General features: G+C 38.1%; 1 protein-coding gene across 2 annotated transcripts in view; it reads left to right on the top strand.

Moving 5' to 3' along the window:
• LOC110167568 (LIM and calponin homology domains-containing protein 1-like) overlaps positions 1-13,607 on the top strand; it is a 34,488-nt gene extending 20,881 nt beyond the window's left edge. The window contains exons 1-18 of one of the 2 annotated variants that reach the window (XM_055158619.1): positions 910-1,862; positions 1,962-2,231; positions 3,654-3,956; positions 4,149-4,187; positions 5,176-5,305; positions 5,379-5,527; positions 6,249-6,849; positions 7,532-7,888; positions 9,653-9,755; positions 9,860-9,885; positions 10,078-10,191; positions 10,323-10,415; positions 10,797-10,995; positions 11,492-11,591; positions 11,678-11,749; positions 11,841-11,949; positions 12,128-12,230; positions 12,732-13,607. In XM_055158619.1, coding sequence (XP_055014594.1) covers positions 1,519-1,862; positions 1,962-2,231; positions 3,654-3,956; positions 4,149-4,187; positions 5,176-5,305; positions 5,379-5,527; positions 6,249-6,849; positions 7,532-7,888; positions 9,653-9,755; positions 9,860-9,885; positions 10,078-10,191; positions 10,323-10,415; positions 10,797-10,995; positions 11,492-11,591; positions 11,678-11,749; positions 11,841-11,949; positions 12,128-12,230; positions 12,732-12,757 — 3,138 coding nt within the window. In that variant the 5' untranslated portion in view covers positions 910-1,518 and the 3' untranslated portion in view covers positions 12,758-13,607. Of the gene's footprint in view, positions 1-909; positions 1,863-1,961; positions 2,232-3,653; positions 3,957-4,148; positions 4,188-5,175; positions 5,306-5,378; positions 5,528-6,248; positions 6,850-7,531; positions 7,889-9,652; positions 9,756-9,859; positions 9,886-10,077; positions 10,192-10,322; positions 10,416-10,796; positions 10,996-11,491; positions 11,592-11,677; positions 11,750-11,840; positions 11,950-12,127; positions 12,231-12,731 lie in introns of those variants that run through there. The other variant, XM_055158620.1, reaches the window with a different exon arrangement.
• Positions 13,608-13,647: the final 40 nt, after the last annotated feature.

Below are 13,647 nucleotides of genomic sequence, written 5' to 3'. Positions count from 1 at the left end.
ACTGGTGTGTTACATTGTGAGACTGTTTCCAGTGAGGAAAGCCCAGTGTGCCAGGCTTGTCTGGAGAAAAATTATAGGAGCTCATTCTCTGGATCTTCAAAGGCCGGGCGGGGTCACGGCAAAGTGGTGACCTTTGGGGCTGTGACTGAGATCGAGCAGCCAGTAGACACAAGTGAAGGGGAGGAGACCGAGTTGCTAAGACGACTCTTGTCCAAAGCAACAGTAACCATGCCAACCATAGGTCCTGGCTCCCGGCTCTCAGAGCGGGAACGCAGGTATGGATAGGGCCAGAGCTGCTTTAATAAGAGCTGCAAGAAAAAGTGCACTGTTTTGTTGCATCTAAAAGTCCCCCTCCAATCAATGTTTCATGAGCAATTTAGCTAACTACTTTTGAGGTTTATTTCACCATCATGCCATCCCATTGTTTTTTGGGGGAGGGAAGTCTGAATTCTGTCAATAAGTGGGAGTTGATTTAAAAGAAAATGCTTAAATGTGAGGTTTCAGGCAAATCTCAAATGGGTTACACAGAATGAATGGACATTATGAAAATGGTAAAGCTGAAAACATTTAGCTATGAAACCTGACCTTTAAAATTAATTTTGTAAAGCATGTGAATAATATTGGGGTGTTTTGTGGCTGGAGGGGAACTGTGCTGCTTGTGATGGAAATGTATAACATGGAGCCTATTTAAATAATAATCATAGCACAGATTTTTGCATCGTACTGATTGTAACCAGGTCAGAAGAGAGGCACATGCATGTGCGGTGGTAGAGTGGCAGTCAAATACTGTCGCCTCAGTCATCGTAATAGTGCAATAGAATCATCATTAACTGTAGGTGGATGACAGAGGTGCTTGAGTCTACCTGGCTTAGGCTGACTCTGTTACCTTTAACGCATTTGTTTTATATTTGCACTGTAGCAAACACACAAGTATACATTTTTGTTATTGTGATGCCACAGTCTAATCTGTAATCTTTTTAGGAATACTACGAACTACAACGTGTATTAGAAAAAAAGGGACAAACTGATTGGTGAAGGTGGTTGCATTGTGGTGTGATTAAAATTTTGATATAGTGATGAGTCTTGTAGAACTAGTAGAACTGATCTCTATATTTTATAACTTTTATTTAATAATTTAATAATATTCTATATTTATTATTTATTCTATATTTATTATTTTTTAGCAACAACTATTGAACAGCAGTATAAATAATATTTTAACATAATGAGACATTTTGGAGCAATGACTACTAAGTATTCTTTTTACATTAGATCTCTGAACCATTCCTGGAACCAACCCTGATACCAGTATGAATATTTTGCATTATAATAGATGATGTAATGAAATGCTTTCTCTTTTGTTTATAGTGATTTCTCAGCAGTATTTTAGTTTGCCTTCCTCTCTTACATAACCCAGTGCTTATCTCCACCCTGTACCTGCTGTTTGCATGTTCTGCTGATGCTTTGCATGCACAGATTCTCATTCTATGCTGTCCGCTGTTTAACCTCACTTTACATATGCCTCCATACCTCAGCCTCGCAGATGTCACAGACCTCAATCAAAGCACGCTCCAAACCTTCTCCGAGGTCACCCCTACCCCGGCTGAGGTAGATGCCCGCCTCGCTCAGTATATGAGAAGAACAGAGGAGGAGGAGGATGACGATGAAGAGGAAAAAATCCCTGATCTGGAGAAGGATGACATGATGGCGCGGCGGACTGGTGTTTTCCATAAACAAAGTAGCTCCTCTAAAGTCTATCACAACAGGTTCCTGCCTATGCCCGGAACAAAGCACAACGCACAAGACACCACTGATCACTTTCCATGGAGCAAAAAGGAAACAGACGGGAGCAGAAACTTAAGGTGGGGGAATATATTATGGAATGACCTCTGAGCTACTAACATGCTTGGTTTGTATCCTAAAGACATCCTCTAGTGTCTTCAATTAAGTTTTTCTTTTAGAGCGGAACAAACCAAAACAACCATGGAACCATTTCAACCAGTCACAACTGAAATTGTCAAAGCAACTACTTACCATGACCGAAATCAAGAAGACGAAGATGGAGAAAGCCTACCTAAGCCGGAGAAGGATGACATGATGGCTAGAAGGACTGGGTTAAGTCAGAAACCTATTGCGAGCAAAGCAAATCAATTCTTGCCTGTGCCTGGATCGGTCAAGTATAACATTGCTCCAAAACAACCACAAATTAATGAAAAACCTGCAGTTGAAAGGTACTTTGTCTAAGCATGATAAGGTCTGAATGCATTTTAATTAACCACTGGTAAACTAGTGTAGAATAATCCTATGATGTGTTATGATATTATGAAAAGTACTAATTAAGTGGTGAGTTTATGTAACCAGCATGTTTGAGTGATCACAGCCAGACTCCTTATATGGTTTGACATATGGATAATTGTTTTTGAAAGGACTTGTCTGATTGGATTTGTTGCCGTGGGTTACTGTGTCGATCTGGATTTCGTATGTGGTGGTTTGAAGTCTGTGGACTGTGAGGTTGAAGCTTGGATTGGTCTGGCATGTCTTGGGTTGGGTTTTGTGCGAGATCAAGAGTGGAGATGTTTGCTTTTGTTTAAGTGAATCACAGCTGCACCATATGAGCTTCAGAATGACTCAGCTTTTGGAATTTAGTGATTTCCCTTTGCACAAAATCATAAAAAAGCTGTCCAGATAGCTTTAATTCTGAAACATGTATTTTTCCTGATTTGTTTAATATAACTGACTTAAAGACAAACATTTTGAAATTATCTCAATCTACTATGTGCAGTGTTTTGAGTGCTTTCAATTCAAAGCACTGAAAACTATATTAGAAAAGAAATAGGCCTTGCATATATATTTATTATGATAAGAAGTTAAATCACATTTTAAAGGTCCTATATGACGCAAAATTGACTTTTGCAAGCTTTAGGCCTTGTTGTCATCTTGTTACCTCCTCAAAAACATATCTGGTATTTTATCTCATTCACATGAGCTTGAGTAACAATTTATTATTAGTCTGTCTACATCTTCAAAGCTCAAAATGCCCTATTCCACCTTGTGATGTCATGAAGTGGTAGTTTTCAAGATAACAGCTACCTTTTTTTCTTTAGTTCAATAGAGATTGCCTATTCTGGGGCTGAAATGATCCAAATGATTCTAGTGAAAGTGTATGAAGTTTAAAAACACAATGAAGCTCTTCTTGTATTACCACATGACATTGCAAGTGTTTTCCAATTGAGAGAAGAACACAGCCTAAATATGCAGGGTTTGTGTGTTAAACATGTGTGAATGAAACAAAACACAACTCCAGGTTTGTTTGTGATGAGGAAACATTATAACATAGATCAGAAAATGGTGTGATATGGGCCCTTTAAGCATCATTGCAATCATTATTCAAATAAATTAAAATAATCTAATAAAAAGAAAAAAATACTTGATTGCTTCAAATAAAAAGAAAATAATTGTGATTTCAGTTATCCACTCTATGAAATATTCCATAAGTGTGTAGCCATAGGTGAGAAAAATAAATGTAATTTGTGTAAAATGTATCTAGTCCTATGTTACTAGTCATTTCTATAAAGGATTTTAACAACAAAATACAGCCTCTATAGTGCAGTTTGGATTCACATTTGTGATAATCTTGGGCCTTGTCTTGTCAGCAGCGTTGCTATCGTCGCCACAGAAACTCAGGCCCCACCCCTTGAGTCCCAAACCAGGAAGTGTGCTTTGGTGCAAGATAATAAGCTGGAGACAGAGGAGAAGGATGCTAGCAAAGTGACACTAGACAAGGCAGTACGTAGCACCCCAGCTCTCTCCCCGCTGCCCACCCATGCCACCCTCCAAGTCAGTAAGGAGGAGGCAGGCCAGGGCAAAATCAAGGCTGAGGAGAGGGTGCAGGAGGTGGGTTCGCAAGCACCAAAGAGACCCTTCTGGCTGGAGGATGATCAACTACCTCCAATGATGTGAGATGCTTATGATGAACTATTTTACGCATGGCTGTGTTACCCAAGCAATTGATTACACATGTGGACGTTTATTTCACTATTGTTTACATCTTACAGTGTTGCTTTTTAATTCCCTTGAGAAGTGTCGATACCAAGTGTCGCTAGTGCAGGTGGTTTCCGTTCATTCACACTGTACTGTTGTTGTTTTAGGACGAGTCGACGAGTTGCTTTTATATCTGAGGACACAGAGTAAGTTGGACTGGGAGATAATAATTGCATGAAATAACCTTATTTTCCTTCTTTGCTCTGTTTTAAATTGCCACTTTTCTTCCATTCCAGTGCATCTTAATAACACTTGCTTACAAGCTTTTCATTTGACGTTACTGCAAAGGATTAGTAAGGATTTGGTACAGTTTTAAAGGTGCACCGTGTTACTTTTCTTGGAGAGGGTACACCACATCCTGGTCTCCATGTACATGTACTGTTCTACATGCACATCTACATCTACAACTGTTCAGCCTGGAATGTTTCACAGTAAGGCATTAAACTTGTATATCTCCATGGAGGCAAGAAGGAGAGGGTACAGATCAGTTTGGTGGAGATGCAGGCCCACTCATTCAAGAATGCATGTGCAATGATATTTCTGAACAATAAAATCATCAAAGGCTAATTACACTTTCATTGCCATACTGTAGAACATACTAAGCAAAGCAATAACATCTCCCTAAAGAAAAAAAAAAAGTGTGGCCCTCCACCAGAATAGTTACACAATGCACTTTAAGTTTATGGTTTTGACTGAAAAATATACTACTACTACTACTAATACTAGTTTAGGTTGAAGCAATACTATAGTTGTTGTTAAATACCTAAACTAACCCTTTGCTAATTTAAATTGCACAATATTCTATTTGTTCAAAATGACAATTTGGCATTTCCCAAACACCTGTTTGAGTTCAGATCAATTGTGTGGGTTCAATATTTGATTAAACAGATAATGACAGAAATAACATAATGAATAAGCAAAATAATACCTAATGTATGAATGAATTTCAAATCTTTTATAATATCCAAAGTTTGGGAAATGACAATTTTGATTGACTATAACTAACATTCCTTGCTTCTCTTTCTTTGCAATGCTTCTTTTTCTATTGCTTTTCTTATGATACTGAGCTAAAATAGATTAAAATGCCCATACTTGATGTGCTTGCTTATGTTTGTTGTTCTTTGTTGTCTCTAGGAGTGCGAGTATGGGTGACATCCTAAATGAGGACGAGGTGGGACACTTGCCTCACATCAGCCCATCCCGATACGAGCGCATGCAGGAGCAGTACAGCAGCTTCAAAGAGGACGAGAACCAGTGGCAAGATGTAAGAAATCGAATACACTGAAGAATGTTGAACTGGATGGTTCACCAATATGCTAACAGTGTTAATGTGACAGGACCTGGCTCGGTGGAAGAACCGCAGACGAAGTGCGTCTCAGGATCTGATCAAGAAGGAGGAGGAAAGGAAGATGATTGAGAAGAAGATGAAGGAGGAGAGCGACAGAAGGAAAAGCATCAAAACTTACAAAGAGATCATTGAGGAGAAGTAAGGAGTTCTCTTAAAAAGACTACAGTACTGTTCAAAATTGCTTATACTTAAAATACATACAAACTAACACCAAAATACTAATAACTAATACTAAATATTGGAAAACATAAGGATAATATAACTAATAAAGATGCTTGGTCTTAGAGGAACTAGAGTAAACTAGAAAATAAATACACAAGAATTTTCACTTTTAGTCTGTATTCTTGAATGAAGCCTGTATCTCCTCCCAGACTGCAAGAGCTCATACTGTTTTCTGAGCACATGAAAGGGATCCATGACTGTTCAGAGTGGACACACCCATGATATTACAGCCAGTTTTAAGTCCAAGGAGCTGCGATTTATATTTGACAGGTTTCCAAAGCAGAGGACTATTCCGTACCTTAGTACTAGATTCTATACTAGCTGTATAGAAGCATAATATTTTGGCTTTGTTTGACTCTAAACCCTCTTAATCTCTCAAGAAAGTACAGACGCTGGTGTATCTTGGCACACACACTCGTCACATGCTCATGCCAACTCATATGATTCTGATTTAAATTTAGGGTCAGAATTTTAACTTGAAGCTTTAAAATGGCTCACTGAAGAACAAAAAAATGAGTGGGATTTTGCAGCGTATAATTCTCAATCAAGTATCAGTACATGCAGATGCAAGATTACTAGTTCAGCATTGTCAGTACATAAGATGCATCATTCATAATTTATTTAATTTATTTTAAAGGGAACGCAGAGAGGCGGAGCTATGTGAAGCCTACAGGAACGCTGCAACCCCAGAAGAAGCCGCCATGGTTCTACAGAGATATGCTCTTCGTTTTACTATCAGCGATGCCACTCTGGACAGTCTGAAAGTGCCCAGACCTGTCGTCGCAGCTACCGATCCAGACCACGAGCAAACGGACAAGGACCTCAAGCCTTCGACACCTGTAAAAGACGAAGACTTAAAAGTTTCAGAACAGCACAAAATGGTCATCAAAACAGACAACAAGCACAATACGGAACATGTGGAATTAACTAAAAAACAGGAAGATATAGTCTGTCTCTCCTCCATCCCTACTCCACCTACCAGCCCCGTAAAGTCTCCAGAACGCGCGTTACCGTTGTTACCAGAAAAACCTGTGAGTAAACCAGCAGAGAGTCAAAGCACCGTACAGCCACAGCGGGCACCGGTGGTACAGTCTCAGGCCAAAATCCCTTCAGCCCCTTCACCTCTACAGCGGACCCAAACGCTCCCAACCACCCCCGTGCCTCCTCCCCCCTCCAGACCTGTGCCCCTGCTGGCAGCCAAACCATGGAGCTCACAGGCCGGAAACAAGTCATTCAAGGTTTGTTTACGCACAAGCATTCATAATCTTTCTTAGTCTTATATTTTGCAATTGTTGACGGAGAGAATTGCTATAATGTGTTCCTAAAAAGAAAGTAAATGCAGACACAAATGGACTTTTTGTCACTTTATTATGAAATGCCTCCTACAAATGTGACCAATATTGCCACCTGGTGTTGGAGCTACTTGTGCCAATTCCTTGTGCTATAGTCTTTCACAGATGTTATGCTACATTTTAAAGCTTTTTTCATCAACAATTAACTACCATCACTACAGAAACACTATTTTATAAGTTCAATAATTATATAAAGGGAAATTCAAATGATTAAAAAATGAAAACCATAGTTGTAGGTTTTCAGTAATCACAAACTTTCTTCCTTCTCAGATAATGCCATATACTACATCACAGCTTAATGTTTTTCCCTCAACAGTTAACTGGTATTTTGTGCAGTGACAACACCAATGTGATATAAGTTCAATTATTATAAGAATAATGAAGAAAAAGGGAGACAGAGAGGTCCTCTGAAGTAAGTTTGAGTAGGCTATTATTTATTTAGGGTTTTCAATTAATCTTAGTGGAAAAGGATCTGAAATTCTCATCAAATAACCTCTGAGCTTGTCTTTGCTATGAATAAAATAAGATGCCTGAATTCTTTATAATCTATATTTCATGTCTTCCTAAGATGGATGGGCTGGTGAGAGTGAACGGAGAAGCTGCTGAAACTTCTTCCATTCGCACTCCGCCGCTCTCCCCCATGCGGTCACCAGAGGGAGCCAAACCTGCCACGCCCGCCTCACCTCCCACCCCTGTCTCACCCATGAAGCCTGACAAAGAGGCCCCATGTGAACAGACAGTGAGCGTAGAGAGGACAGTGCAGCCCCCGTCCCATTCTCCTCCTCAGACCGAGAGGCCCCAGTCTGCCACCAGCTCTGCCATCAGCTCTCTGATCGGGGGCAGGAACTGTATCATCACCACCACCATCGTCACAGAGCTCACACACGTGGAGCCAGTCACACCAGAGAGGCACACCAATGGACAGGTATATTTTGTTGTTATTGTTGTTATTTTGGCCAATAAGTATTATAAAACTGGACAGTAAGCAGGGTTAAAGGTTCTATATTCTACTGAATTGACTCTTGTGAGCTTTAAGCCGTGTTATAATGTTGCTACCTCATTTAAAACTTACCTGGAGTTGTGCATTGTTTCATTCACCCAGGTCTGAGTAACCCTTTATTATTAATCTGTCTACATCTTCAAAGCCTGAAATGCTCTGTACCACCTTGTGATGTCATGAAGTAGTAGTTTTAGTTAACAGCTACCTTTACCTTTTGTTCAGTAGAGTGGCCATTCCAAGGCTGAAATCATCCAAATGTTTCTAGTGAAGTTGGTTAAAAAGGAGTGAAGGAGTTAAGAGCACACTTCCTGTATCGCAACATGATGCCACAAGGTGGAACAGAGTGTTTTTTTATGTTTACGAACTAAATAGTCAGGGTTTGTGTGTTAAACATGTGTGAATGAAACAAAATAACTCTAAGTATGTTTTTAGGAGGTAACAGTGTCATAACGTGCATTACAAAATAGCATAAAATGGGCATTATGTAACTTTTCTGGGGAACGTATGTCACCTGCTTGTCTCCATGGAGATGTTTTGGCTTTGAATTCAGCAGTTAAATTAAACCTCTCTAACTGGCATTACAGCAGTTTTATTGTTAAGAAATATCTGGAAAAAACATGCATTCTTCCAATGAGTAAGGTCAATAAGTTGAACTTGATTACATTTTTGATTATTTTGATTAACTTGATTACATTACTTGATTACTTGATGAACTTGATTACATTTTTGCATTTTTGAACAACTAGTGACCGGTGACAATAGTGTTAATAGTGTTAAACTTCTTAACTCCTAACATAAGCCCTATACTGAAGAAAAATTGGTGATTTATTATAATTATATATTTTTTGAAAAGTAGATCTGATTTCATTTGAACTTATTTGTTTTGAACATAAAAGACTCAAAACCCAACTGCGCGTTATGTAATCTGAGAGTGGGTGAAATAGTGGGTGGCTTTGATCATTCTGTCTAGCTACATTAAAATCATCATAGAGGTTTGTAAGTAGTAAATTTAATACAGCGTGTTACAGTGACATTAAAACTTGGCAAAACACTATTAGAACTTTGCCAGCTGAAATGGATCAAGCCCATAAGTGTTCGAGCAATAAATAACACACTGGTTCAATACACTATACTAAATGAAATCCATACACTTTATTTTACAGTATTAAACACATTTGACAAACTATTTCCATTTGCTAGGTCAATATAAAAATAATAAAATTCATATTCCTCTAGGATGGCAGTGGAGTACAAACAAAATAATTATACATAGTAGATATTTTTACTTACATGTTTCAGATGAAAGATTAACCAATATGTTTTTTTACTGATATTTTTGGCCCAGATAATGTCATTTAAATTTGCTGAAAATTCACCCAGTCCTTTTTTCACCACAGACCCATAAGAGAGCTGTGTAGTAATTATCCACAGTTACGTATTTGCACTGAAGTGTTCACATAAAGCTTTATGGGTGTTTTTAGGCTGTAAATATCAGCTTGTGTTGGACATTAAAAGCCAATAGCTGAAAAAGTCCAATATTGGCCTGGTATATTGGTCTGTCTCTATTTTTCATTTTTTATTTATTCATACTTTTGTATGGATTGTGTGGATGCATCTGTGTATGCAAATAAATAAATATGATTAAACAAACAAATAATGAACCTATTCTAATAATAATTGTCTTTGTAGGTAAATGGCACATCCACCTTCACTCAGGAGCCAGTGGAGGAACAGAGGAGTCCATTATCTCCATTAACTAACAGCATGCAGGACTTCTCCCCAACTACGACAGGTAAAGTCTAGAACACATCTTTTCTGGTTGCTAGTGCTACTATTTATATCTCTGAGCCATATTTAGTTTATTTATTCATGAACTTTTGTCTTTTTTCCCCACAGAGGCTGTAGAGGACGGCAACTTAACCGTACGTATCCCTGCTTTGTGCTCGCTTGTTTTTCGTGTCCTCTTTCATTCTTAAATTTGACCCTGTCCTTACCCTTGTCTTCCTCCAGTTGTACTGTAGTCAAACTTGTCCTCTCACCTCTCCTCTCTTTCTGTCCTTTTTACTCTGTCCACTTGTGCGTGTGTGTTATCATTGCAATGGGTGTGTGGGTAGACTGAGACCCCCATGTTGAACTTGGCTAAACGTGTAAATCACTGGGTATGGGACCCCAATGAGGAGCGCAAACGGCTGGAGAGGTGGCAGCAGGAGCAAGAGCGCCTCCTACAGGTACAAAGAGGATAGTGTGCACATGCATGGATCCATGACTGTAACACGCGCTGGTTATGGCTGTGTGTGTTGGTGATTTTGACTGGGCGTTTCTAAATGCAGTGTTTAATATTGATGCTATGTGTCTCCAGGAGCAGTATGAGAAGGAGCAGGAGAAGCTGAAGAAGGAGTGGGAGAGAGCGCAGTTAGAAGTGGAGGAGGAAGAAAGGAAACACAATGAAGAGGTAGTTGTACATTCTATTTCCGATCTTGAGGAGTGTTATCATTTGGTACTGCTTGCAGAGTCTTCTACTGAGTTTTTAAGTGCCTATGACAGGGTTAGACTACTGAAACACATTTAAGAACATTATATTTAAGAGAAGGCAGCTAAATATTTAACTTTTGTTAGGGAATTTCAGTGGCATTTCAGTGGGCAAAAAATATTATTTGACAAATAAAAATATAAGAAAGTTTAAAGTATCAGAAAAATCTGTGTAAATTGTGCCTAACTTTTGCGTAGAGTTGTTTTTAGGATTATTTATCAAAATATCAATTCAATGTTCAGGTTCTTTTAATGTAATGTATTATAGTATGCAACAACCTTGTGCTGTCTATCCTTTTTGCAGGAGAGACGCATTCTAGAAGAAACTGTTGCTCCGCTCAACCCCACAGGCATTCTGAGCCAGCCTGATACACAAACTAATATAACCTCACCAACTGAAGTAACCAAGGCACCTAGCAGCATTATCCCTCTACAACACAATGGCCATAAGGTGCCATTAGGAAACGAGGGGCAGCATGCTTCTAAACTGCACTTTTTCCAAGGTAGGCTGCAAGCAAGTTATCCTTCAGTTTTATTCTAAGAGCATGTAGTTTATATGATTATTTCTGAATTTGGAGAAATAATACCCATGGTAAATTTTTATTACATCCATCAAGTGGAATTTTGTGATATTGAAAGTTACAGGAAGTATTGCTCTGTATTGTATTGTAAGTTCTTCTTCTATGTCATCAATACACAAGATTCCATTCAAAATACAGGAACAGTTTACGTGGAACAAAATAAAGGTGTATCATACATTTCTATTTGGCAAATTAATATTTTTGTGGAAATTAGGTGAGTTTTGGTCCTTTTTAAAAAATGTATTTAATGTTAGCTGTCGTAAAGTTACCTCTACATATTTCACAAGTATTGCCCTTCTCCAATCAAGAAGGAAAATTACAAACTGCAAAGATTGTTAGTGAAATCTTAAATATCATATTGTCTAATTTGTCTAACTCATCATATACAGTCTTTAACCAGTATCATGTGTTTCTATAGACTCCACATGTGAAGTAGAAGCCTCCAGAAAACAGGAGCTACTGAAGACTGAGTCTCTTGACCACAGCCCTCAGCCCAAACAGCCACAGAATGTTAAGAGGTACAGCCATGTCCCTTTATCAGCATACGTTTGTCTTATTCGGTCTTTATTTACAAACTGCTGATGTGCTCTGATGGTATTGATAGGTCTGGATCACATGACACAGCAGTGGGACGTCAGCAGTCTCATCCATCACCCCATCCCCCATCTCCAAGCAGGTACTTGGGCTTACAGCTAACAACTGCAGTACTGTTTTTACATAAAGTATTGTATGTACATTAACTGCTTGTCTGTTTGCTGTTTGTTTAGATGTGTGAGTGGGAAAAGACTATGTTCTGGTTGTTCTCAGCCTCTGGGAAAGGGAGCGGCCATGATCATTGATACTCTGGGACTCTTTTTCCATATGCAGTGCTTCAAGGTATGCAATACACACACAGACAACCAGACAATTTGAATTATGTTTGCCATTTCTAGTATATATCCCTAATCAGATCACAATATAATATATATTTGTATAAATACATAAATATAAATATAAATATATATATATATACTGTATGTATAGTCACAGTAACTTGTAAATGGTCTGTTTTCAGTGTGGGGTTTGTGATGGCCAGCTGGGTGACGCCACTGCAGGCACTGATGTTAGGATCCGTAATGGACAGCTCAGTTGTCATGAGTGCTACATTGCGTCTCGAGGTGAGAACTTGGTCAAGAACATATGCGAAGTTGGAGTAATAATAGTAGTAGTAGTAATAGCAGTAGCAGTTGTAGTATCGCATTGCAACATTTCTATTTATTTATTTCTATTTATTTATTTATTGGTTCCCCATTAGTCTTTAGTGGGATAAAGACTATTCCTCCTTCGGTCCAAGTTGGCATAATTTACAATAAAATGTTCCATTATAATAACAAAAAAGTTCACACATAAGTTCATACAGTCCTGTTCCATAGTATACTACATCAAAAACATTAACTATAATATATCCAATAAATTACAATGAATAACTAGTGACTAAATAAAATGATGTACAATATCCAATATATTTCTTTAATATTTTCTTAAAACTTGGTTCATGCTTGTGAATTGCAATATTGCACAATCTTAGTAATTATATGATTTAGATATGATTTAGAAAAAAAAAAAAATCAATATGTGTGGAGAACTGTGACAATTGCTGACATTTTTGTTTTGTCTAGGGAGAGGTCAGCCCACAACTCTATGATGATGTCCTGAAAATGCCCACCAGCTTTTCAACATAAACAACTTACTGGATTCCTAAATCACATTCTGAATATTTTAAACATTTCTGGAATCTTATGGAATCACTTTTCCCAAACAAACAGCACAACCAGCTTTACTGGAATCTACAAATGGACAAAAACACTATTCCAAAATTCCAGCTATTTATAAATATTTGTAGCATGGATTTAATGGCTCTCTTTAACCCTTTGCACAACTATAATAATGAAAATAACTAAATTGGAGTAGCTTGTCCATTTGAATGCCTTAGCCCTTCTCATTTTCTGTTTATGGATTTGCATGAACCTAAAGCTATATTTAAGTTATTTTATTCACAGATGGAACATTGAGAGTGTTGTATGTGTCTTAACAAAATATCTTTTATCAATATTTTCTAATATAAATACACACTGTTGTTTTCCAATCCATTATGACACTGGTTCTTGGACATTGCTTTGACTGGAATGCATGTAATTAATAATTTGTGTTTTTAGGGTTATTTTCTTTCTTTTTAAGATGTTTTAAACATATTGTGAATTCTTGTTCGAATCAGTGCCTTATGTAAAGAATTAGAGGGCTACTCACACAGACCTCTGGGTCATGGCACATTGTGAGAGACCGAAGTGCATGTGTGTTGGAGTCATGCATGTAGAAAGTATGTATGCAGTGACTTGAAGCTCCATACCAGCATTTCTCCGTCTACACTCACCTTGTTCATCAGAAGGCTTAAACCAATGACAGTACTTGCTGCTCTTTTGTCAATGCTCACCATAACTGGACACACAATATCAAATCATGACTGGAAGAGGTGCAGAATTGTCTTTTATAGCAAGTGTATGTTTATCAATAAAACATTTTAAGTGATTTTTGTAG

The sequence above is a fragment of the Boleophthalmus pectinirostris genome, unplaced genomic scaffold (assembly GCF_026225935.1).
Source record: "Boleophthalmus pectinirostris isolate CB_2022bp ecotype Guang Dong unplaced genomic scaffold, ASM2622593v1 HiC_scaffold_22, whole genome shotgun sequence".
NCBI classification, from domain to species: Eukaryota; Metazoa; Chordata; class Actinopteri; order Gobiiformes; family Gobiidae; genus Boleophthalmus; species Boleophthalmus pectinirostris.
This window is presented reverse-complemented; position numbering and strand designations above follow the sequence as displayed.